General features: G+C 40.6%; 1 protein-coding gene across 1 annotated transcript in view; it reads right to left on the reverse strand.

Moving 5' to 3' along the window:
* syne2b (spectrin repeat containing, nuclear envelope 2b) overlaps window positions 1–25,984 on the reverse strand; it is a 105,765-nt gene that overhangs the window by 43,724 nt on the left and 36,057 nt on the right. Inside the window, exons 41-72 of the mRNA XM_056393850.1 lie at window positions 25,637–25,781; window positions 25,293–25,493; window positions 24,766–25,025; window positions 24,069–24,228; window positions 21,456–21,611; window positions 20,871–21,011; window positions 20,499–20,675; window positions 20,104–20,241; window positions 19,796–19,981; window positions 19,513–19,626; window positions 19,144–19,296; window positions 18,936–19,052; window positions 18,585–18,722; window positions 17,628–17,762; window positions 16,882–16,959; window positions 16,023–16,121; window positions 13,075–13,461; window positions 11,258–11,365; window positions 10,946–11,140; window positions 6,988–7,218; window positions 6,103–6,225; window positions 5,658–5,773; window positions 5,277–5,388; window positions 4,862–4,996; window positions 3,589–3,747; window positions 3,293–3,487; window positions 2,872–2,976; window positions 2,235–2,354; window positions 1,926–2,126; window positions 1,634–1,804; window positions 1,244–1,375; window positions 302–495 (exon numbers count right to left, since the gene is read on the reverse strand). Coding sequence (XP_056249825.1) covers window positions 302–495; window positions 1,244–1,375; window positions 1,634–1,804; window positions 1,926–2,126; window positions 2,235–2,354; window positions 2,872–2,976; window positions 3,293–3,487; window positions 3,589–3,747; window positions 4,862–4,996; window positions 5,277–5,388; window positions 5,658–5,773; window positions 6,103–6,225; window positions 6,988–7,218; window positions 10,946–11,140; window positions 11,258–11,365; window positions 13,075–13,461; window positions 16,023–16,121; window positions 16,882–16,959; window positions 17,628–17,762; window positions 18,585–18,722; window positions 18,936–19,052; window positions 19,144–19,296; window positions 19,513–19,626; window positions 19,796–19,981; window positions 20,104–20,241; window positions 20,499–20,675; window positions 20,871–21,011; window positions 21,456–21,611; window positions 24,069–24,228; window positions 24,766–25,025; window positions 25,293–25,493; window positions 25,637–25,781 — 5,082 coding nt within the window. The remainder of the gene's footprint in view (window positions 1–301; window positions 496–1,243; window positions 1,376–1,633; window positions 1,805–1,925; window positions 2,127–2,234; window positions 2,355–2,871; window positions 2,977–3,292; window positions 3,488–3,588; window positions 3,748–4,861; window positions 4,997–5,276; window positions 5,389–5,657; window positions 5,774–6,102; window positions 6,226–6,987; window positions 7,219–10,945; window positions 11,141–11,257; window positions 11,366–13,074; window positions 13,462–16,022; window positions 16,122–16,881; window positions 16,960–17,627; window positions 17,763–18,584; window positions 18,723–18,935; window positions 19,053–19,143; window positions 19,297–19,512; window positions 19,627–19,795; window positions 19,982–20,103; window positions 20,242–20,498; window positions 20,676–20,870; window positions 21,012–21,455; window positions 21,612–24,068; window positions 24,229–24,765; window positions 25,026–25,292; window positions 25,494–25,636; window positions 25,782–25,984) is intronic.

The raw sequence follows: 25,984 nt of genomic DNA on the forward strand, positions 1-25,984 counted from the left end.
ATTCATTATTTAAGAGTCTTGCAAGGTCCTTTCTATTATGTGCAGTGTGTTATCAAAAATAAATTTGTAAATCAATTTTAATATGTGTTGATCACATTAGTAACCCTGCTTATCAACAATTATAGTACAAAGGAAGGAAGAGTTTCAATGGGGAACAATAAACGGAAGGATCCAAAATTTAAATAAAAATAAAACATGTATCAAAACTACTTTAACCTTTCTAGTACATAACAGACAAAACCTTTAGAGTCTAAACTCAGGACAAGTTCTTACTTCGCAGAAGTTTCAATTTTTCTCTCACCTGCTTCTCAGTTTCCTTTTTCTGCAGCAGGTGGTGCGTCCATCCTCCACCCGCTTGTTCAGAGCTCTCCTGCGTGCCTCCAGCTCAGTGGCGGTCACACCCACTCTGCTAAGGCCCGACCTCTGCAGTCGTAGCCCCGCTTCCAGCATCCGACTGAACCGCGCCTTGTTCTCCTCCAGAGCACCTCCAAGTCTCTGCCAGACAAGCACAACTTTATAACATAAAGCACCAGACGACACCACACAGACCTGTCGACACATTCATTTCTGCAAACACACATGCATGCTCGCTCGACTCAACATGAATCACATTTCCCAGATGGAAACTCTTTTTTTTTTCACATCATATCGACATCATATAAGTTCTGATGTAAGTTTGGTTTCTAACCTCTATAACACTGTAGCCTACTATTGCTCATTTCAATATTAAAATGTGTGTGTACATTCAGCAGTCGGGACAGGCCTCCTGAAAGTTCAAAGCACAGTGGAGGTTGAATATTGAGTCTGACAATGTAAAAGTGAGCAAATCCCTCATCCTCTATACCCCCTTCTTCATCTCCTTTACCGCACACTTTGTTGACCACAAGCTTCAACACCTAGTCCCTTTCAGCTGAATAACAGACACATTTCCAATCCCAAAGCAGAGCAACAAGGAACATGAACCAAAATTAATTCTAGTTGGAGGTCTCCGCTCAGCTAATAACTCACATCAGAGCCAAGGAACATCATGTTCCCCTAAAGAAAACAACCAATTTGCCTGCATTTGATTGAGCCAATTAGGCTTTTGAGAGCAATGCACAAAGTACAGCATGGAGAGAGCGCCCAAATGAGCGGAGAGGAACATTGCAAAATGCTCTCTGTCCTCCAGTTGGCTGCCTGTTGGTAAATCAGAATTATCCTCATGTCAGTCGAAAAGAGCAGCTAAACTGATAAAAAAAACTACCTGGTAGACGGAGAGCTTCTCTGATGTCTTCTCCTCAGAATCATCCCCCTCGTGCATCTTGGGAAATGAAGTCTCAATTTCTTTCAGCAGGGAGTCTGACCAGGCACTGTCCTCCTCCCACTGTGACCATATCTGACACAGACAGAGACGTGATAATGGTCAGAGGACGTGTCAATCTTGTGTTGGGTTTTTAATGATTTTCCTTCCTGTTGGCTTCAATTACCCGCTCCTGGTGCATTATTTAAATTACAAAGTATCTCAAAAGTTTGGGTGAACTTTGGTGGACAGATTACTCATGGCTGATAAAAGTCTTTTTACCATTGTAGGCATGTTTTATTGCTTGACTTCACATTCACTTTGCAAATAGATAAACCACATTGTGTGTACTACCTGTAATGTTTCCTGCATCCTGGTCCCTTCCTCCAGTCCGTGCTGTTGCAGTGCGGCCACCTCATCCTGCAGGCCCATCACTACGCTGTCCCACCGCTGGATGCTCTCTGGGAGTCTGCAGTTCAGGCACTGCAGGATCCTAAAATGATGGCCCAGGAACTGGAAGAACTTCTGATGATAGAAACAGTACATAATGTTAAAGGTGATATTTTTAAGCTTTTATTTTGAAGTACCAAAACACTCTACGCCGTTCTAAACTGCTCTCAACTTTCTCTGTCTCCCTCAGACTGACCGTATGACCACTGAGCTGCTGCTGGAGCTGAGCTCTGCTCTGGAGCTCTGTGTCAGGCTGCTGTGTGAGGCGTTCAGAGCCCAGAACGAGCAGCTCCTCCAGGCTGTGGACCAGCCGCTCATACTGATGCTGCAGCTCCACGCTACTCCTCAGTCCCTCACAGCGGTCGCGAACACCACCCAGAGATGTGTCCAGCTCGCCCTGCACACAGGAAGGACACACACTCTGAAGATTCAAACATGCTTTGTGGCAAATTAATCCGTCTGTTATTTAGCAGTATCTAAATGAAATACACCAACTAGTAGCTACCTGCAGCTGTGTGGCCTGGTGGATGAGAGAAGCAGGTAGGTTGTGTTGGTCAGCCTCCTCCAGCAGAGAGTTTACCTGCTCAACCTGCTGCTGCAGAGTCTCCTGCATCTGAATCACAGTCTGGAAATTAAACACATGGACTTGTGAAATGACCCTTCTACTCGCCAAGTGCTCATCATCAGCAGCTTGAATCTGAAGTTACAATACATCATCGAAATGACACAAAGGTAATAAAGACTGACACACTAAATAGTGCAATACTTGAGTAAAGTATCTCTATTTTCTGCAGATTAAAACCTCTTATGTATCACTCTACTCTGACAGCAATGATCATATTTTAATGTAATGTAATGTTAAGTTTTGACGGATTATAACTTATATAAGTTAAACTTTGGCTGATTTATGGACATGGTCCTATAGTCCTGCAGAGACGGGTGAGATACAGAGACAGATTTATTTCTATCTTCTATTTCTGTAGTCTTTTTTGTTTAAATTTTTTTGTATTTATATGAAAAACCTGCATCTAAACTCACTACAGTCAATAACAGTTAACTCTCACTCAGATACAGACCAATGTTTGACAATATTTACAATAGTAGTATCTTGTGAGGTGAAACTTCTCCATGGCAAACAGTACCTGTAGTTGTTCATTAAGGCCCAGCGTCCCATTGAATTCATTAATTATTTGACGAACAGTCGACTGGTTAGAGGTGAAGGCTGCATGCAACTCTTTTAGGGGTCTCTGTGTTGGGTTAGACAGACAACACTGATTCTGTGAACTGCATGCAAACAACAAAGGTTTCAGGTCATTCCTATTTTAAGACCGCAGGTTTACAGTTATACTCCTTATAGATAAGGTAACACAAGTATAAGGTAGACACATGTTCATTACGTGGAGGAGGTGAGTTACTGTATAAATAATAACAGCAGGACAATTCACTCAGTTCATCAATCAAAAATCTAGTTAAACATTTACTTTATTGAAATATGTCAGGGTGGACCAGTGTGTTTTTGTCTTTGCTTGAGCAGTTAAAGAAGAGTCACAGACGATCTCCAACCTGTTCGTCGGCACTCTCCTTCTGCAGGTTCCTGACGCGCCTCTCTCTGCTGCTCAGAGCAGCCTGGACCACAGGAAGGACTCTGCTCAGGTCATCAACACACCGCTGACCGCACTCTGACCTCAGGATACCGGTGACCTTTGACCCCTGCGAGGCAAGCTCACTGCCGAGGGTTGCCAGCTCTGCTGACAGACGCTGAAGTGAAAGGGATTGCAAACACATTCAGGGAAGGGGTGAGTGTGGAGGACATTTTTGGCTACTTCACATGACTTTCATGACTTTTTTAGGAGTCCTACCTGCAGCTGCAGCAGCCTCATCTCTGCATCCTCTTCATGTGTCTTCCCAGCAGGTGAGTGCAGCAGGTTATTGATGGAGGACAGGGACAAGGATGCTCCGTGCAGCACGTGAAATAAACCCTCGTACAGTGTCTGATGGGAGCCATCCACAGAGGAGGCCTGGGGTCAGAGCAGGAAGTCAAACTATGAATGAAGTCCAGCATCATTCTGCTCTTCCTGGTCATCTTTCACGTTGGTTATTTCCTGCTCTTGTTTTTGTAAAGTGTGATGTCAGAATGCACACCCTGCGGTGAGCGACTGTAAACAACACGAAAAGCTGAGGATTTCATCAGAGTTTAATTTCAAGTTTCACTTTAATCAGATTTCAAACAAAGAGAAATGTGGTTTGAAATTTAATCTACAAAGACTAGACTCAGTTTTTTCACTTTTTTGTTGCTTCTGCCTTAATGTTAAAAAATGTAGCACAACTACAATATGTCGTTCTTTATTTCTGAAACATTTGGGACAATCTCACTTCCATCAGTTTCCTTTTTCATGTTTACTAACCATCACTCATGTAAATTACAATAAATACAAAGTTACATCCTAGTTTTCAAAATATTATTTTTTACACCACAAAAAGTTTGACTCTATATTTTTCAGTACAAATTGTGATGGTGATGGTGATTTGGTTTATTATTTATTTCTTATGGTCTGAAGAAATTAATCTAAGTTTTAAGAATAAAAAAGAAACTTTGCTCTAATTCTAGTAGAGATCCTAAACTTTTGACAAAAGAAGAAGAATTTGGACAAAACGTTCAGGAAATTTTGTGTAACATCATAGAGACTTGGATTTTTTATTGTGTAAATTTCATAATTCTTCAATGAAGAGCTGGAACAGGATATTACTGTCAGAAACAGTGGAATGAGATGATTTTTCCTAATTTAAATCTACTTAATAAGACAAGTCCCAGAACTCTGATCGTTAATTAAACCTCTCTCTGTCACTGGGAGTAGAAAATGCACTTGTGTGATGAGTGTGATTAAAACTTTTCACATTTTTAAACTGCTTGTACTTCTTCATGCATATTTCCCTTCAAAGATGACCAATGGCTAGTTGTTCAATGGCTAAAGCAGAATAAACATCAGCCATAAAAAGTGTCAAACATTGTGTTTGATATGATGAAATCTTAAGGCTTACAAATTGAAGGGGCTAATCATCAGCAACCCTCCAGAGGTCACATGTCACAACCTACAGATTTTCTTATAAACAGCGTTAATATCAGCCCCTCACCTGATTCTGAAGCACTGCTGCTGAATCTCCCAGCTCCCTCAGATGGCTGATTAGGGTTTGAAGCTCTTTCACGTTTTGTGTGCCAATCATACGTCCTGCTGTTCCATCACTACGCCTCCTAGATGAGTCTGTCACCTTCAGAGAGAGAGAGAGAGAGAGAGAGAGAGAGAAATAGAGAGGGTCACATATCCAGAAAAGCAGACAAAGAGAGAAAAAAACACAGAAAGAAAAGTCGGAGACACACATAACTCTTATCAAGCCCTGCAGGAGTCCCCATAACACCAAAGAGACAACAAAGTGCCTTCTGCTCAAAGAAGGTGATAATCAAGAATAGCGAGAACACCAATTTTTCTTTTCTTTTTTGTATTTGAAAAGTGATAATCAAGCACTTCAGCTCTCACGATGAAGGCCCTACCTCAGAGGGAGGAAGCAGCCAGCTCTCCTCCAGAGCCAGCAGCCGACTGTGAAGCCGATCCCACTTCTTCTGAGCAGAGTCCTCCTCCACATCAGCCTCAGCAGGAGGCAACCTGCAGGGAGAGAAAAGGCTGAAAATTAACACTTCATTTCACTTCATCTTTCTTTCTTTCTTTCTTTCTTACTTTCTTTCTTACTTTCTTTCTTACTTTCTTTCTTTTTTTTAAATTGCATAAATCCATTGACTTATATGTCACTCTTGAATGTAAATATGTTGCACATATACACTCACTAAGCATTTTATTAGGGACACCTGTAAAACAGGCTTGAAATACAGTAAAATAAAATAAAACTTAAAAACCACTTGTATATTGTCATATACCACGGTGACAGCTGGCTGTGGTCCTCTGACTCCTGGCTGTGAAGTCGAGCTCTGCTGCCCTGCCGGGCGATGGCCTGAGTCAGTCCTCTCTGTTCAGTCAGCTCCTGCTCCAGCTCCTGCAAAACAAACAGCAATAACAAGGTATAAAATGAGAAAGCTTACAAATACCAACATGAGTTTCATGATGCATTGAACTGAGTTACTGGTTTGAATTCCAGAGCAACAAATCTGGATATTAAAAGTGAAAAAGAGACGCAAACTACTTTCACCTGAATATCAATAAAAATAAATGTATTGGTTTTGTGTCCCACGACAATCTCAAAGCTTAAAATAGGTCAAAACTGTCTAATTTCAGACATTTAAATATAAATATCACATGCTGATGCTGACTGTCATATAACAATATTGGCATGTCACAACAAGTCGAACTCTACACCTCCAGTACCTTCTGCTGCTGCAGGCTGCTCTGTCTGAGGAGTTTGTTTCTTGGCGAGGAGAAGATCTCCTGAACGCTGCTGCTGCGCTTCATCTTAGACTCAAGGTGGCGCTCCGCCTGAGGTTCTGACTTCTGAGGAGAAAGACAAAAAGAAGAGACATGAAAAAGGTTTATCTTTGTCATCATCAGAAGTGTAGTTACCTTCTTCACTAGATTAAAACCAGTGATAGTAAAGCATAAAGCATTTAAAGTAGTTGATGAAACTGATACTGAACAGTGTCAGTCAAGAACTTGATGAACACCCTGAAGACATGGTGCGGTCATTTTGTTAATAGGTTAAAAAGACTTGAAAGACTTGGATCATGACTTTAAAATGTGCCTGTGAAGATTCACAAAGGTCTTACAAACAGTTCTGCTTAGCACTTGTGGGTATGAGACTAAACAGACCTGCCTCCATGCTGAGCGGGAAAGTCCTAACGAGGTGCCGGTGTGAGCCTCTAACGGTTTATTTGCAAACCTGTTAATAATTATCAGGAAGTGACTTTGCCACATGTGCACCTGTCTGCTCTGCTGTCACCTGCCTCAACAAAGAGACAGAATAACAGCTTAATGAATCAAGCAGAGCAGAGGAATTTGATTTTGCGCTTTGTGGGAACAATGATTTAGTTAATTGTTTTACTAACCTGACTTTGAATATTTCTATTTCCACCATATTGTTTCAGACGTTTCAGCATGAAGCTGCATAAGATAACGTCACATATCCATATCCCAGAAAATATAAGACGTGTGGGAATCATTTAAAGTGTTAGTACTGAGAAAGTGATGAAAATAAACCAAATACAAGTAAAACTAAACACCTCAAATACACCAACCTGTTGTATTGATTGTACGTACCTGTTCCTGTGGCTCTTTGTGTGTGACCATCCTCTCCTCTCCCTGTCTGTCCTGCAGCAGCTGCTGGAAGGAGACCAGGTTGGCCTTAAGGAGCTCCAGTTTGGAGGAGAGTATCTCAGCCGCCTCCTGCTGGGATCCCACAGCTCCCAGTTCATCCTCCTGCTGCAGGTCAGCAACCTGGCCGGGCGACGAGAGGCTCGCCACCTTCTGCTCAATCTCCAGGAACATCTCCTGCAAACCAACACACACATGTTGAATCATTTATAGTTTAAACTACAACTCCCAAGAACAAGAACTGGAGAGCAGATATGTGCAGTATTTGTTTGCACAGAAAAAATACAGTTACAATAAAATTACATGACATGTACACAAAGATAGCTACATGTATACAATACACAAATATATACAAAGGCAAGATAAATGAAATACCTGAAACAAAAACAACTAAACTTTTACATCCAGCAACCAACTCCTTTCAACACTTTCCCTCAGGATCTAACTCCGTTCAGTGATAACGCTCCACGCTTTCACTTCAACTGACTCGATCTCCTTTCAGGGTTACAGTTCAACTCTCACTCTTTTCAGTTAAGATAACTTTCAGCTCCTGATAAAATACATTTTAGTCCAAGATATTTCAAATGTCTTAGCTGCATTTTTTTAGTAAAAGAAGATGATGTATTTTTTTTTTAAAACCCATTTTGAATTCTTTTAATTGTTTTTATTTTATTCTATTTTTATTTTTTTTAATTTTTATATTGGATCCCTGTGGCAAAGCTTTTTTCTCTGCTGTACATGGCTGAGGGATCTGGGTCTCTATCCTGATGCAATAAGCCAATCATAATCATAGTTGCCCTTGGACGCTTTTGTTCACCTGTTTTGCTCACCAGACACACCCCTGTATACATTTTGTTTTTATTTTTGTTTTTGGACTCACCTTGACAATCTCATTTCCTGCTCTCTTTTTGTCACTATTGTCTCAAAAACAACATCTGAAATAGATTGAGATTATGAGGTCAGCTGTGAACAAAGCATCACAAAGATTCATATATGATGTTAAAGTTGGATGTGGGCCACGGAGATGGAGTCTCTTCAGTGAGTTTCAATAGGAGAAAAGATATCATCAGTTGCTGTTTGTTTGCACACAAAGCTTCATTCAAATGTGACGTGTGACTGTGGGACGTGTTCAACCTCTGAAACTTTAATGGAGGCTCGAGTTACATTCACAGGGTCAACAGGGAGTGAATCCTGGGAGGAAAATACCTTCTTAAGCTTTGAATAAAGACATAAAGTTGAAGCCTGTGAGGGCATGACTGTTGACTGAAGATTATTATACCACAGAGTGAGTCATGGAGATCATCAAACACAAAATCTCTATAGAGGCAAAGATCTTTCAGTTAGGTTTTACTAGTATAACAGTAAGAGCAAATGTCTACAACGGCACTAAACCTTTAGGAACATTTTTGAAGTTCTTGAACTTTGCATGAGTTTTTCCTTTTTTTTAAGAGTTTGTACTTTCATGTTAGTTGTTGTTAGATGTTGTTGCCATGCCAACATTTCAGGAACTCAGGAACTTTTACACATTTTCTAGGAGAGTTTTAGAGTTTACAGTAATAATTCAACTGGAATATTGAAAATCCACAAAATGTACAATACGCTGCGTTTTCATAATTTTAATGCTCTAAAGGGAATTCTGTCTACCTCTGATATGATGGGTTTCTACCTGAATATAGTATTCTTGACTGTAAATTCACATAATGGCTAAGGCTGAATATAATTATAAAAACTACTAAGTGAATATTTAATTTCGTTTCATTTCATTTTTTGTTTTAGAGAACTGGGAAGATTTTTAAACTACAACACTTGACTTGTTGATTTCTTATCTTCGCCAGTTTTGCAAACACCAGCAGCTGGCATTTAGTGTTTGTTTAACTGTGAACTCTACAGCTCGTTTGTTTTCTGAGACGACGGCTGCAACGTTGTGACAATGAGCACGGAGAGAACAAGTGATATTTGACATGACATAATATCACATAGTTCACAAAGAGTGAGACAACCACAGTGGATTTGAAAAAAAAAGTAGAAATGTTGCTGATGTTTGAATAAAGCTGTTTTGGGTTAATGTTAACGAGTCCTTCTTTCACTTTCCCCACCGGGCCTGGTTTGAATGGACGGTCTTTCATTCACAGGCGGACTTAAGGCAAACTTCAGGGGTAATAAAATCAGAGCAGGTGACAGTAAATGAACTCACAACCTCACCGAGATTCACCTGAGAACATTCTGACCCGAGAACAATAATACAAAACAGTATTCAGCATTCAATAAGAAGATACATAAGATATCATATTTTAAATGATCTTTTAAACATATTCTGAAAATAGTTACTTATGTCTGCCTCTCATTATGCAGCTCAAAAGTCTTTTGTTTCCTTCTTTATGAACTTCCCATACTATAACTGCAGTAATTAATGATAGTTGTTTTTCACTAATAAAAGTGTAATCAATGTATTATCTAAGAATGACATGAGGTCCGACCCACAGAGCAGCAACAGGAGTTCTGATTGGCCAGATGTTACATGTTGGCGGCAGATCTGATTGGGGTCAGAACTCAACAGATCTGGAGCACAGTGAAAGTCACTGAATGATTCTGAGTGTTTTTTTTTGTTTGAGTGTCTCTGTGTGCATCTCTGATACTGTTCCACAGCACAAACCACTGTGGATTCAGGAAGCACAAACACCAGGTATAAAAATGTCACTGGTGTTTACAGCCATAAGTGGTGACACTGTCAGCGTTATTGTGTTATCAGTATTGAGATAGTAAAAGCAGACAGACAGGTTAGTACCTATGACTTAAATCTATAACATCCAGCTGCTGGAGGAAGCCGGTAGACAAACAGTCTGTGTCACTATAACATGCAAACCCAAACACAACTGACTGAGCACTCCTCGCTGATGAACTTTGAGTCCTTCCTGCGCATGAAAAGTTCTTACATCATACATGAGACTCAATCAAACTGACACAGGAGGGAAATTTGAATCTGAGCTGATTGTAGTTTCTTAAGTTTTTCGATGTTGAAAGATCTGAAATAAGCAGAATGGATTTGGAAATGACTCATGAGTCATATTTCGCTCTTGAAACTAGTTTGTGCAACTTAAAATGTCTGTAAAGTCACATGACCTGACCAGTGCCCTATGACTGTTGTTATTATTAGATGCTTATTGCACAGAGACGGAGGAGAAGTGAGCTGATAACCTCAGACTGAAAAACTAGTTTAACTTCTCAGTTCTTAAAGCTGTTACTTATATGTTACTGTCATTTAAAACCAGTTTAAAGCTGAATGTACTGTTTATCACAGAGGGATGAGACACACGCAACAAGATAATGTTGACTGGCAAAAAAAAAAAAAAGTCCAGGAGCCAGTGAGCTAAAGGATTGTTTCCTAGAAAGAGCTTCCTGACATTGTAGTTTTACATCAGCAAACATAGTAAATATAAAAACTTGTAATAGTTTCAAAGGGGATATTTATTCTTGATTAACTACTACAAGCAGCAGCACAGAAAAAACTGATTTGGTGATTTCTGGGTCAAAAGAAATTTACATATGCACCTTAAAATTAAATTAACTTCCGTCGTTTCTACAGCAATTTTGAATGTTTTTGCATATTTGAATATCCATTAGATTCACAGAGTGGTAGCTAAGCTTCCTGAGGGAAAACGTAAAACAATGATGAAAAACACTGATAAAAGAACTAAAAACACATCTTGTTTCAGTGAGAGGCAGAATATTCCAAACTGGGACCTGCTTTATCTAAAAGCTGTTAAAACAACAGTTATAAGTAACTTAAATGTCTAAAAATGTTTAATTTTCATCCATATTTAACTCAGATTTATCTAAGATATCTAAGCATTATCTAAACTGGAAATCCTGAGTGTGGCTTGGTCCCCTGGTGGGTGTGGCTTACCTGGCAGGTGAGGAGCTGCTGCTCCACACTGTCCTGCATGGTGGATGAACTGGCAGCTGTGGCGGCTACGAGGCTCCTCTGGGCTTTCTGCAGCCACAGCTCCAGCTGGCTGACCCTCTCCAGGCAGACATGGAGGACACCTTCACTGGGGCAGGGTCCAGGCTGGAACCCGGCCGGCTGAGGCTCCTCTGGTGCCTGGGACACAAACACAACACACCTGGCTGAGCCTTCCTGCTCCAGGATCATAAGTAGAGAGGGGACAAGGGGGAGTGAGGCTGAAAATTGAACTAGGTCTGAGCAAACAGTAGCTACCTGAACAGGTTGTAGCTCTGAGACTGATCTAAACAAATAATCATGAGATGTAACTCTACTTCTCACACTGACACTTCTAGTACCGTTCCCCTGCCTGCTTCTCTCTTTCTCTTTCTCACAGTCTCTCTCCTCTTTCTTTCCCTGTCTGCTCCACCCACCTGTGGCACAAACCACTTCCTGGAGCGGTGGCCAGGCTCCTGTGACGGCGACTCTTTATCACAGGAAGAGCGAGAGAGACCGACAGAGAAGGAACAGAGGCCTCAGGCTACAGGGGTGGAGCTGACACAGAGGGCCGGGTGAGCTGAGCAAGCACTAAACACAGAGTACTCCCCTACTTCCTCATGAAACTGTTGTTGCAGTTTGTAGCAGTCACTCATCTGACAGCTTATCAAATGAGTGACAGCTCTCAGAAAAGTTTTAGTTTTCATTGACTCTTCTTTAGACTTTTTTAACCACTGCTTTCCTGTGCATTTTCATTGAAAAGTCCATAACTCACAGTCAATCAAACAGCTATGTTTCTTACATGGCTGAATGCTCTGCATACAGCTGCCAAAAAAACACTAAGCATTTAATGCAGCCAGAACAGGAGGTGAACACCAAGAGTCAACAAACCTGCTTTAAAGGTCAGGATCACCTGACTCAACCATTCACCAGGCTTCAATGACAGTCAGTCTAATGTGAATGTAAGGAGCCTTCTGTTTGTAAGGGAATATTTTTGATAAAAGCTTATGTCAAATTAGTAACATGCCCAGTCATTACATTTATTTCAAACTGTGGATACATATTTTTACCATTAAATTATGTAAATTGTGCCTTTAAATCGATCGTTTGTGCTTTTGAGAGACTAAATCAGCCCTCTCCCTTCTGTTACAAAAAAGGGCGGCAAAATGACAAAAGCAGGTGTTTAAGAGCCAAAACCTTAATTAAAGGTCCCATATTATATGAGGGTAGATGTCCATGTGCTCTTTTATAATAAAGCAGGTCTAGGTTCTATATTAATACTGTGAAAGTATCAAAGCACTCAGTCCACAGAGAAATGCACACAGCCTGTATTAAGACACTGAGCCTTTAAACGAGCCGTCAGGACTTCCTGAACTTTGTGATGTCACAACAAAGCAGTCACCGCCCTCAGCCATGCCCCAAGCCTCGCCCACCCGGACCCACCATCCAATCTGAAATGTTCACCTGAAATCTGCTATAGTTTAATTCGGTCACTCAGAGAACAGTCAGACCTGTTGTAACTAGAGCTCCAGAGAGAAGCCAGAGAGAGAAGATGTAAAACTACATTGAGATACCATAAAACATATATTCTTATGGAAGAAACACCAGAAAAGTTAAGTAAATTTACAGCAAATTATTAAGAGTAGATATGTAACCAAACTTAGGCAACAAAAATTAGCATCTCAAGCTAATTAAATATTTAAGGTATAGTTTCCAAATTGTGCTCCCCATGCAATCTCCCAGGCTCTATATGAATGTAAATTCACACATGTAAATGCATAATGCAATAAAAAATCCATTTCAGGTAAATGCAAATGAAACCAATACAAAATTCAATGGAGTGTCAGTAAACTCAAAAATGGTGCAACCTGCTCAATTCAAATATAAAATTCATCAACAGGTAGATGGTTATTTTGGGAAAGAACAATAGTTTTGTCAACTCCGTGGGTTGTGTGCAACCAGGCCCCACCTCTGCATCCACTCCTGCACTGTTAGAGGGTTAGGGAGGAGGACAGTGTTCTTGTTTGTGTATCATGCTGAAATCAGGGTAGTGAGTATGAATTTCATGTTTGTTTTTTTTTGTTTTTTTAACTTACCGAGGCTGTTGCAGGATGCAGGCCCTCAGTGTGGTCCTGATGCTGGGGTGTGAATGTGGAAGTGAGGGAGACTTGAGGCTCTGAGGCCTCTGCTCGCTCTGCTGATGTTACACTGATTTGTGAAGGTGTGTGTGCTTCGAGACTTTGAGACGTCTCCACTGACCACATACCACTGTCCACCTCACTGCTGTCTGATCTTACAGTTCTAAAGTCTTTGGTTTCCTCACAACGTGTGCATGACTGCTTTGTGAGTGTATTTTGGGCAGTTATGAGTGAGTCCTGTGAAGGTGTGTGTCTGCTCTGTGCATATACTGTGTCTGTCTTCAGCCCCTCTGGGTGGCTGTCATCCCCCCTCCATGCAAGCCCCATCTGACCCTGCATGAGCTCCTGACACAGAAAAAGAGAGACGGAGGAGTAGATCACTGTTGTGGGTTTATTTGTATTTGTGCTCTTGTTTGGATATGTAGACAGAATGGAAAGACAAAAGTGGAACAAAGTACAAGTACAGAACATGCCATATAATGTAAGACATCTCAGTGTTGTTGCTTTCAGGTGAAAACCTTGTATCTCCAAAAATGGCAGCTTCTTAGGTGAAGTTACTTTTCTTAGATAAATATTGAATTTCTTTAAAAAAAAAAAAAAAACTTTGCATAAGAGCAAGTAACATAATTATCTTATTGTTTAAGTAAAATTAAGTGATACTAAATTAAAATGAAATTTGGAGGTTTTCACCTGCTAACAGCATGTGTTAATCAGTAATTATGTCAAACCAGTGCATTTTCATGGCCAACAATCATCTGAAAAAGGTTGTTTTCTTCAGTATAAAAGCTGTACTGTATATAGTTAAAGTAATGATGCTGATTCATAACAAAGGGGGAATCTTTCTCCACACACTCCTGCTGCCAGGCAGTGACTGAGCAATCAATCAAAGTAATAATTACTCAGTTAATCGATCAACTCTGTAAACAACAATTTATTATTATGTTCAGCTTATGGAAAAACAAATGGCAGATGCATATAAGCAAGCGAACAGGAGTTTATTCTAACAGAATTGCTCTGCATTTGCTGGCAAATGAGCACAGACAGTAAATGAAAAGGTCAACAATCAGGAACTATTTTAAATCACCATTCCCTATATGATACATTATAAAACATGGTTCACAAAATATGTCTATGAGTACACTTTGTTTCTGCCTTTTATAAAAACATCAACCCATCAGAATTAAGGTTCATGCAAAAGCTTATTACAGACTGTTAAAACCATCCACCACACATGCTAAATACGATCAGTCTGCTTTCATTGTTTGGTAAAATAGTAACCATCACCCCATCAACCACTTCTCTCTTAATTGCAAATATTGTGCTGTGTAATCTCGAACCACATCTCAGTGGTCTTCACTTGTCACTGAATTGGCAGAATTACTCTGTGGATGGGTGGAGCTCAATAATCCTTCATGTAAACACACAGGTAGACTTAGAAAAATACATCTTTGGCACACATTAGATTTAATTTAATGACTTAATCGTATCCTCTATTTCAGTTTCAATAATGCAGTAACACCGATAATGATTCCAAATTTACGATGTGAACAAAACATCCACAGCTTTGAACTGTGGAGGCCTATATCTGGAATTCTCTGCCATGTAAATGCACTGAGGATTCAAAGTGAGACATTTCTCAAAGTAATCTAGAAGAGTTCTAGGCTTGGTGCTAGATTATGTCAGGTGTTCTAGTCTTGGTTCAAGAAGAATGAATGTTCTGAGCTACTTTCTAGAGGAAAGTTCTGTAGAAAAAACAGATTGTAGAAAAGGTCAGAAGTGAGTTCCAGGTCTCGTTCTAGAACATTTTAGAAGCCTTGAAATTCGGGCCTGATTCTAGAAGAGTTCTAAGAGTTTCTAAGGTTTGATGTAGAGCTGGGAGATCTAGAATAGATCCTGGAAGTGATTTGTGTTCTAGGTTTGGGTCTAGAAAAAGTGAGGAGTTTTGAGGTTTGGTTGCAGAGAAAAGAATGGTTCTAGAAAAGTCAAGAGTGTTACAGCTGGCTTAAAAGGCATGCAGCTCTTGACTGGGAAAATAGATTTTGGTTAAGAAGAATCTGGGTAGATGAATTTGAGTATCAATGTTTGGAAATAGAAACCTTGAAATCTAGAATTCCACAGGACATTGGATGTTTTATGGTGAAATCTAGAAGAGGTTGGTAGATCTACAAAAGGTTGTAGAAGAACTTGATGTTCAAGGTTTGGCTCAAGAAGACATGAGGAGTCATCAGGTTTGGCTGCATAAAAAAAGGAAGAAGAGTATAGAGCTCTAGATCGGGGTGTTGACTGTGAGAGGTAGGAGTTCTTGTGCTAAAAAATTCTACAAGAAGCCTAGAAATCTAGGCTTGATTCTAGAAGACACCAGGAGCTCAAAAGTTGGGAGACTTTATATCAGTAGTAGAAAAAAAAGTTTTTTTTGGTAAAAGCCTTGGTTCTAGCGTAATTTGAGAGCTTACAGCTGGTTCAAACAAGAGACAGAGCTCTAGATTTGGTAATAGAAGTTCTTTAAGATGGGACTAGAACAGTAGGAGCTCCAGGATTCATTCTAGAAGATTCAAGAGGGAGCCTTGAAATCTAGACTTGATACTAGAAGATATTTATGACTGGATTTAGAAGAAGGTTGTATAAGACACTGGTGTCTAGGCTCGGTTCTAGAAGGAATGGCAGGTCTGATTTGGGTTCTAGAGAACACTGTGAGTTCTAAAGTACGTTCTAGAAGAGACTGGAAGCTCAATGATTGTTTTCAGAAAACAATTGTAGAAAAAGGTGTGGAATCTAGGCTTGTTTCGAGGAGGGTTTGGAGATTTTGCACATAAATCTAGACGTAGTTCTTGTTTTAGACTAAGAAGAAGTGAAAAGTTCTAGTAAAACAAGTTCTAGATCTAGGACACTACACATTCTGTGTTTACCATGCTCTCAGGCAGGGCCTGAGTTCTGACTGTGCCCAGGGGTTCTGATAAAGCTTCAGATGAACTTGCTTCTGTGGTGTCAGTGGGGCCCTCAACATCCTGAAACATGAGCAGGGTTAGAAGATCAGTCAGGTCAGTCAGTTAAAACACTGATCATTTAGTCTAAAGGTTTACCACAGGATAAGGAGACACACAGTTATTGATACACTCTGTTAAGGAATTTGAGGAAGTTACGTAATGTTAAAGACATCTTTTTGTTATGTTGTCTTATATAACACCTGCTGTGTTGCAAATAATTAAATGGCTTTTTTTGGCAGTTTTCATTAATTCTTATTAAAGGGTTTTCCAAGAATATAGACATTGGCATCAATAATTTACATGTAACATGTATTGGCTCACTGTTTTAAGTTAAGTAAACTCATGCATGAGTTCAAATTCCTAAATAATACATCTTTTAATTAATCTCAATTATCGGTTTTGATGTACCTTTGTATCTTATTGTCTGTTGTTTACATGGTGTCAGACAAAACCCGTTTGTTCCTTCTAAAATGTAAATCTTTAAAAATGGGTTCAAAATATATACTTTTGGTTTCCTATCAAGCATCTATGTCAGCAACAATGGAGCTCTATGTAAGAGATGTAGAGAGATATATCAGGCTTTGAATACACAGGCAATATTTTTGTTAGTACAAATATTAATTAATTCATTGATTTTGGTGTTTGTATTGGATTTGCTGACAATATGGAAAAATATTGAATATCACCAGACTTATCTCATAAATAAAGCTAATAATTAATCATTTCAGTTATTTCAGTGAGAGCAAATGATGAGGTTTGACAGTGCTGAGAGTGGCGTTACCTGTCTATCTTCTCCAGTCTGCTCAGTGCTTTGTCCAGTGGCAGCTTCAGTCTCCTCTGAGGCAATGGCCACAGGTTCCTGACACCAACAATGACATATATTGTAAAAGTCTACATAAACAACCAGATGAAAATGTTTAATGGCTGAAAGAGAAAACACTCAGAACAGGATTCATTCATCTACAGTGCGGTCACACAAATTACAAACCCTGTTCAATACTGCCCTCTAGAGGGAGAACGAAATCCAGAATACGGGTGTGAAGTGAGGTTTAAAAAGAAAAGAAAAATGGATACTTTAGTGCCTGAAGAGATGTATTAAGGATCAGGAAAGGAATTGATATGATAAGTAGGGAAATGGTAGTAGAGGTGAGGAAGGTGAAAGAACCAACAGTGATGTGGAGTGCAGAGTGACCCAGGTCAGAGATTAGTCATACAGCTGTTACAAATGGTTTAATAGGTTTAATAGCATAACTGCATTACTGGGATTTATGACATCAGATGAGTCATATGGTCTCATGTGTCTCATTAAGCAACATAATTGATTAACTTTCAAATAATTTCCCATAATTTGCTCTAGAAATCAATATGGCATCCAGTGTGGTAAATCCCTCCCAGTCTATGTTAAGTAGATGACCTTGGGTAACAAGCATCTCCAAGGGTAGAAAGACATGACCAAAAGGATTGAAGGACAGTGAAATAATATTGGATGACAGTTTTTTTTCCACAGTAGCTCTCAACCTTCTTTACCTCTGGAGAAGCGCCCAGGAAAGCATCCCAGAGCCACCACAAAACACCTCCTCCACCTTCTTCCACTCTGTGCTGCTCACTGTCTTTTTTCTCTGTGGCTTCTTCAGCCTGGAGCACGCCCTGATGCTCCCGCTGCTGACATGGAATGTGCAGAGTCACACAGGGTGGGGAGGGGGTTGGAGGGTGGGGTGGCGGGAGGTGGGGTTGGAAAGATGTGCATCTGGGACACTGAACTTCTAATTGACCACTGTTTCTGCTGCTAACAAATGCCTTTTAACCTTGATAACTTTTGAGAGTTTGTTAAATACCACGACATTTCAAAAAAACAACATTATCTTTAGGAACTCTGGGATCTGCACTAGAAATTAAGTTTAAAAAGTGATCATGTGTCTGCTCAACATGTGTTCATGATGAGTTCAGTTGGGGAGGTTAACATGATGGCCGAACTTTTGATGTGAAAATATCTTGCTTCTAAATAGCACATAGCAGTATCTCAAACAATGTCATGATCAATGTCCCAGTGCCTGCACTTTTAACAGTTTATACTCAACTCATGCTCAAAAATAATTTTCAATAGAAAAAATTAGAATTGAACATGCAGGGAAAACATACAACAACTCTGTAATATGTTACACTATTAGTTAATAACATATGTAAGAGTGGGTATGCATGCATGTTAGTCCAAACCACTCCAGACTTTGTTGTAATATACCATAAAGAAGCAACCAACAAACTTTCTTCTCCAAGATCCATCTTTGAAGACTACAGAGGGTGAGTATTTGATATTCAAAACTCAGGTTTTGGCATCCAGTGATGTTAATTTCATGGAAATGAGGAAACAGTGAAGATAAACGTGTTTTGTTGGCAAACCATGAGGATCTACTCGTGTGAAGGTGCAGTGTTAATTTCTTTAGTTATTTCTCTCCGTGCTCAAAGAGAGGAGAATGGCTTCCTTACCTGAGCACTGTCGAGTGTCAAGGACTGTCTCAGCTCAGGTGAGGACTGCTCCACGGTCAGCAGTGTGGCTCCAGATCTCTTCAGCACGTCCTCTTTGAAGTGGACAATTTTGATTTGGCCCTGTTCTGTGTCTTCCTTCTGAGAGCCAGGGAAAAGCACAGTTATGTTAAATTGATGATAACTTGACTTTGGGGCTGTACATAATCTTGGCAATACAGGATTTTAAATCAATCCCAAATGGATATTTCCCCTAAAATCTCCACATCTCCTACACCACTTCTGATCACTAAAATTAAACAGTCAGCTGATACCAAAGCACAAAACACAGTTAAGACAGTGACCCAGACTAACCTCAGCCCCATCTGAAGTGGATTTCGGGAGCTCAGACTGAAAGATAGTTTGCTCTGCTGACGGTGCTTTGGCTTGGATTGGAGTCGGAGGCTGCTGGATGAACACAGCAGGGACTTTCTACAAAAACAGTAAAGCCAAGGGTTCAGTGATCGACAAGTCTATACTTCTGGACTGACTGACTGACTGATTGATTAGTTGTTTAACAGACCTTCTCCAATTCCAGCAGCAGAGCCTGGAGATTGTCCACTACAGTAAAGACAGTGAGAGTCTCGTCAGCTTTCTCTGGAAGACAAAGGCCTGGTTTACACTTCTGGATCTCCGCCACTGTTCTCCTCATGGTCTGGATCTTTTGTTCAACCTCCTGCAAAAAACATAAAAGGTGCATTCAGTATATTTTTGGCATAATGCAAACTTTCAATTTAGAAGTTTGAGCCATTAAAGAATGCACTGACTGACTGTGGCACTGACAATCACTGGAACAGTTTCACACATGATTTTAGTCTTTTCTCGTGCAGACAATCACGATGTGTTGATATAAAATACTGAAGAAAGAGATGCTTCCTCTTCCTCATCTCACCTTAAGACCTTCTTCTCTGGGGCTTGGGAAAGTCTCTGGAGACAATAATAAAGTCTTGATCTCAGCCACATCATTCTCCATCCGTCTGACCTCAGTCTCAATGGCCTCCACTTCCTAGAAATCAAGAAATCCCTCAATATATTTGGCCATTTACAAAACAGAGAAGTACAGGAGCAGAGGGGTGAGAGTCAGTGAAGAGAGATAAGCTAAAATAAATACAATAAATAATACCTGTTGAAGAGTTTAAACACAACTAAAAAAAGAAAAAAAATCAAGGACTCACAGCAGCAGCGTGCTCCAGCTGAGACAGAGGAGCAGTGAAGCTGTCTTGAACATCGGCCACTTGGCGATCAGCGTCAACCAGCTGTTGCTGGAGAGTTGTGACGTCGCAAACCTGCGACATTTCCTGCAGTACCGAGCTGAAGCCCTGTAGAGTGGTCCGGATCTGTGCTGAGTCATTCAACACCATCTGCAAGACAAGGGAGAGGAATATTTGTTCAAAAATGAGTTAACATTCAGTATAAATTCAGTAAAGAGTTGTATAAAGAAAGGGTCGTGTTGAAAGGACAGTGCAGCGTGCAGTTGACCAACCTGCAGAGCATGAACATGGCTGCTAAGACATTTAGCGGTGGTGTAGGCGCAGGGGGAAGCAAGCCACGACTGAGCTTCAGACATCCAGCTCTTAGAGCTGCTGATCATCTCCTGATGCTCCTGAAGCCACGTATGAATCTAAGCAGAAACACACAGACAACATTTAGTTTAAAACCTTAATCAAAAAACCAGACGTAATAAGTGAACACTGTGGCATAGCAACCAACCAGTGCGAGCTCTGACACAAACACATATAGACACAGTAACTTGGCTTAATCTGAAAACAGAACCTTCAGGCTGACAAATCTAGTGGTACAGCAGCTAACTCAGAAATCATTAGACGGGGAACAAACACTGTGAAACAGAGGGCAGATGGGAAGTGATGTCTTTCTGACCTTGCTGAGGAGGGTGGTCCTCTGCTCGGCCTGTTTGGCCAGTTGGGAGTGAAGCTGCTGGACCTCCACCAATCTCTCTGTGAGGCTCAGTGTCTCCTGGGGCTTCTCCAAATCCTGCATGTCCACCTCCAAGGCTGCCAGACAAGAGTGCCACGCATCCAGGTCGTCCCATGCACGCTGAACAGACACAAGCACATGTGAAGGTTTACTGGTGATCTACTTATTCATTCAGACATGAAACTTGGCTTCGGGGTGGACATTATGACAAAAATGAAAATTATATATATATATATATACATTATTAGTAATTTTGTCATTTTTCTGCAAGAGTGGAGATGAATAACACAGAGTCTCCTCCATGTCTCTACCCACCTTCTGAGTGATCTTTGCTTCAATCATGGTAGGACTTCTCTGTTCCAGTCTCTTCTGAACTGAGCTCAGGCCAGCGTGGATCTCAGACAGCTTTGCCCCCAGCCTGTGAACGGGCCCACTCCTCTCCACGGCATGTCCCACCTGATCAGCAATTACAGGAAGAAACAGAAAATGTAGTAATCAATTTGTTGTGATCGTGAGCCTTTCTGCAAATAAATGGATTAATAATTTTTTTCCTGTCATTTTTAGTTTATTAACTATTGCCCCATGTTATGAACAATTTTAAGAAAGTCTACTGTAGACTTCTGAATATAATCAATTCTTTCATTTCTTTTTAAGACATTTCTGAACCAATACTACCCATGAGAACACTGGCTCAGGCAGCCACAAGTGGAATCTATAATTTGACAGAAATGTGAAAATCCAGTGAGCAACAACCCCTCCCTGTATTACACTAACTACACTCTTTAAATCTTCCCTGAAGTTGCTAGTTTTCAATACTATGTGTCAAAACAAAATTTCCTTTAAGAGCCCAAAAATTTTCAATTTTCAAATCAGCTACATTAAAATCAAATTCGTGTGTACCTTTACTTCCACTTGTTGCAGTGACTGCTTGACTTCCTGCAGTTGGCCTTCGATCTCAACCGGGACCAGTGTGTACATGTCAGAGTACTTCATTTTCAGGCTCTCCATGATGCGCTGCAGCAAAGCCTTCTGGGTATACAGATGGCTGTGGACCTCCTGAAACCACAGAGAGAACAGAGTCATGCTAATAAGTTTTGATTTCTGCACCAATAATAAGAAAAACTCAGTATTTACAGATTTTCAATATTTGCCTCCTTCTGGAAACACTTGTAAGTAGATTGTTAACAACAGTTAGTGACACATCCCTTTCCTACAAGCAACATCAGCTAAAGGAGGGCAATAATTTTTGGTGTAATTTTGTAATTTTACAGTCAAATAGTGGAAATCTTGCAGTATTTTTTTGGAACAAAAGGACACAGACATTGATCCTCTCTCCATCTGTCTGCGATGAACCTGCTCGTAAGCCATCAGTGCTTTGTTAAACAGCTCTCTCTCCCATGTGCTGCTTTCATCAAACAGAGCCTACCTCTTCAAAGTCCTTCAATTCCACAATAGTTAGAGAAAACTCTTTTCACCCTCGACAAGATTCTACTTTACAGTAACAACCGACATTAAACAAAAACGAAAATCTGGTAAAATGTGAGAAATAACACAGAGGAGAGACTACCTTGGTCTGAATGTGTCCGATGCTCTGCTGAAGAGGGAGGTGCATCATGTTATCACTATGGGAAACTGAGCATGTTGTGTGTGTGTGTGTGTGTGTGTGAGTGAGTGTGTGTGTGTATGAGAGAGTGAGCGATACAAAGGAAGAGAGGGTATAAGGGAGATGGTTTCTTTGCATGAGAGAGAGAGACACGGTAAGTGCAAAAGAGTGTGTATGTGTGTGTGTGTATTCAAGTATGTCTATCTTTGCAAGGACCGTGTGTGTTTTTAGAGTGAGGACATTTCTAATAAAGTGAGGGTGTTTTAGAAAGCAACATTGTTTAGCAATTTTTGAGAACATTTTCTCAGGTCCTGACTCTTTCAAAGAACTGTTTGGTTCGAGGGTTGGAACTGGGTTGAGGTTTTGGGGCTAAGGAATGTGTTGTGTGATGAAGGTCCTCACAAGTATAGAAGTACAAATGTGTGTGTGTATCTATGAAGCGACTTTGCTACAAAGGCCACCTGGAAGATCCACTTACAACAGTGAACAAATGGGTGTCTGGTACAAGAGGGGGAGTTGCGGTGGTGGGAATGATGGGGGGAGATGTGGGGGTGTTCAGGTCTTTCATCAACACAGACCCTCTCCTAGGGGAAGGAAGTGTGTGTATGTGTCTGTATGTGTGTGTGTGTGTGTGTGTGTGTGTGTGTGTGTGTGTGTGTGTGTGTGTGTGTGAGGAGTGAAAGCTGAAGTGGATGGGGAGATGTTGGCCTCTGCTCAGGTTTTGGGACAAAGGGCAGAGTGATTCTCCGAGTAGGTGGGTGGATAGAAGTGAACACCAGACACCAAACAGCCTCCAGGCCTGAGGCCAAGTCAACGGTTAAACGTTTCATATTTACCAGACACTTGTTAACGGTTTACATCCTATCAAAACCTTTAAAATCCTAAGATCTTCAGACCAGAGAAGCTGTGAATTAATAAATTAATGAAAAAGTAGATGTTTTCTATCCCTTTTCACCTGTGTTTTTATTTTAAGGCATATGAAATGTAATGTAAAAACTTGTCACTTACTTCTAGTATTTGTGATGTTTGTGGTGCATCATTTGCAGTGTGTAGTGTTGATATGTTTCTGGACATGAGATTTCTAGCTGAGTGTTAAGACAAGTGTGTTTCAAGTGCTGTTTATAAAAATAGCAATGATGTTACAGTGAGTACAAACGCATCATTGTGTTTTCAGTTCAGCTGATGAAACTGTCCTGTCTCATTAGAGACCCATTATTTACAATCCACTGGTCAGGAGAGAGAGAGGAGCTCACACTCTAATGTGCTGTTTAAGGTTCAAAGTTGGATCCGTCCAGATCAGTCCAGAGGAGTCGCTTGCTTTCATGAGAAGTACTTAAATATAACTATTGTTTCCATTTCTTTGTAATAGTAGGACACGGATGGATGGTTGGTTACATCACACTAATTTTATTTTCTATTTAATGTTGCAATGAGCTTAAAATTAGGTTCCTTCATTTGTTACCTATGGTTTATGTGGAATGATGGCAACTCAGACAGGCTCAGACAATGCTTTACTTGTAGAGCAGGTGACAGCAATCACTGTCAAAATAAAATCTGACAAATTAACAAGCTACTTGTGAGGACTTGTGTAGTTGGATTTGTTTAGAGCCTCATACAGCATTGGTAAAACAAAGCTAAATGTGCTGTTGTTTCTCAGAGAACATCAACAATGAGGGATGTTTAATGGTGAGAATGTGCTCCTTGATGTAATGCTGGCTGTTTGGAACGCAGAATTGTGTCTACACATCAGGGCAGAGTTGAGTTTTCACCTTTTTGCAACCAAAACACCCACAAAATGAGAGCAAAAGCATTTTCAAAAACTTTTGCCTTTCCAACCACTGTTGAAAAGAAAACAGCAGGTGTGATCCTCGATAAACACAATTTCAAGCAGAAGAGTATCTAGTATCCACCTGAAGCTCCTGTGTGCTGTTGCTCTGCTCCATCTCTGACAGAAGACCATCTGCAGCCTCCAGCCAAACCCGGATGCCCTGCAGTTCGTCCCGAACCTTTTCTCTCTCCTCAAGCTCCATCCTGGATGCCTCTAAACCCTCCCTGCTGCTCTGCTTCACACTGTGGAAACACATAGACAAGTATATCCAGAGAGAGTAGTTAAAAACTGTACAGACTCTTACCTTAAATGCATGAAAGTAAGTTTGCATTGAGAAAAACATCCACCATTAAACTGAAAGCAGAGAGGTACGGCAGTTCAAGCACTGTCAGTGCAAATGTATTTTAATAATGTACCACAGAGGCACTGCTGTCTAACCTGACCCACTTTTTCCTGCATTTGTTTATCTTGGCTTAACAGGGCTTATGGGTAATTGAGTTTTTCGTGTAAACAGTCATATACTTTTTCAAGAGCAGAAATCATTATGAACGGGGTTCAATACATCCGTCAAGGAGGTTATCTTTTCACCTGTATCTGTTTGTTGGTTTGCATGAGATTTGGAGGCAAGCTGGAAATTTACACTTGCAAATTATGTTCTATATAAATACTAGGTGACCAATCAAAGAATTTCAAACTGGATTTTCATAGATCATCACCTTACCACTTCAGCAGCACTGATGTGAGTAAAGTTCTGAACTGCACACCAAACAACATCTCACCTGCCATATCGCGCTTGCATTGCCTGCAGCTGCTGACAGAGTGGGGTGGGAGGAGCTTGCTCTAGGTGGGCAGGGACACCCAGCAACCTAGCAGCGCGCAGTTCCAGTGCAGACAGGGATCGATGCTCACAGTCCAGTCTGTCCTGGTACTGTTCCCAGGACTGCAGCAGGTCATGAAGCTCCTCAGTGGAGGCCTTCACCCCTGAGCCTTCAGGAAGCTCCGCCTCCACCTGCTCCAGGACAGTAGAGGCCTTTTCCACCTAAGGAGGGAATGCACACATTGGAAAATGTACTTGGACTTGTAATTTTAGGATGAATTGTTGACTATATGGAAAGAAAACACATAGATAATTTAATGTACTTGTTAAATCTGTTATTAAAGCACATGGTTCTAACATAATACTCTTGCATTACTCTTACAAAACCAGCCACTGACATTTTTTTCAAATGGAAATTTTTATACCTTGAAGTCAAAGTGCATGTAAAGCTGACTCTATAAATCTATGTCTGTATCTACATCAACTTACACTGTTGGTGATATCACTCCATTCTGTGATCCTCTGTTTACTACGAGTCGCCAGCTCCTGTGTGCAGCGCCGTAGTCTTGATACCCTTCTCCAGACAGCAGCCACAGCGGCCTCCCTGCCTCCACGACAGCTCTGCTCTGGGCACCACTCCTTCAGCTCCTCCAGACGCCTCAGCAGAGACTCCACCTCCTCAGACAAAGCCTGCACGAGAAAGGGTCAGGTCAGTCGTTTCTTTTTTTTTGTTGTTTTCATTTTTTGACATAACTTGTTTACAAAAGTATTAGAGGGGAAAAATACAATGCCCCAAAGAACTCAACCTTGCAGAGAAGCAATCTGTTACGTACTCTGAGCCTTGCCTCTTGGTCAGTGCAGTCAGCGAGACAGATGACTTTTTCAGAGATTAACTGCAATAGGCTGCTCTCTACACTCTTCATACTCTGGGTGATTTCATCATGGCACTTGATATAATTTCTGTGATGTTCTGCACACCTGAAAGACAGAAATTCATTAAAGAAGAAGTGACTGCTTGTAGTCATATGCACAAAGAATCTGAATGCATAGAATGGCTCATATTTTCTAAGGTATATGGTAGATCCTGCAGTCTGTACCAGGTGATGTGTTTTATCATCAAGTCACTGTTATCTCTCCACAAAACATAAACTGTACACTACTTCTTTACTCTTAAAAAATGT

The sequence above is a fragment of the Seriola aureovittata genome, chromosome 13 (genome assembly GCF_021018895.1).
Source record: "Seriola aureovittata isolate HTS-2021-v1 ecotype China chromosome 13, ASM2101889v1, whole genome shotgun sequence".
NCBI lineage: Eukaryota > Metazoa > Chordata > Actinopteri > Carangiformes > Carangidae > Seriola > Seriola aureovittata.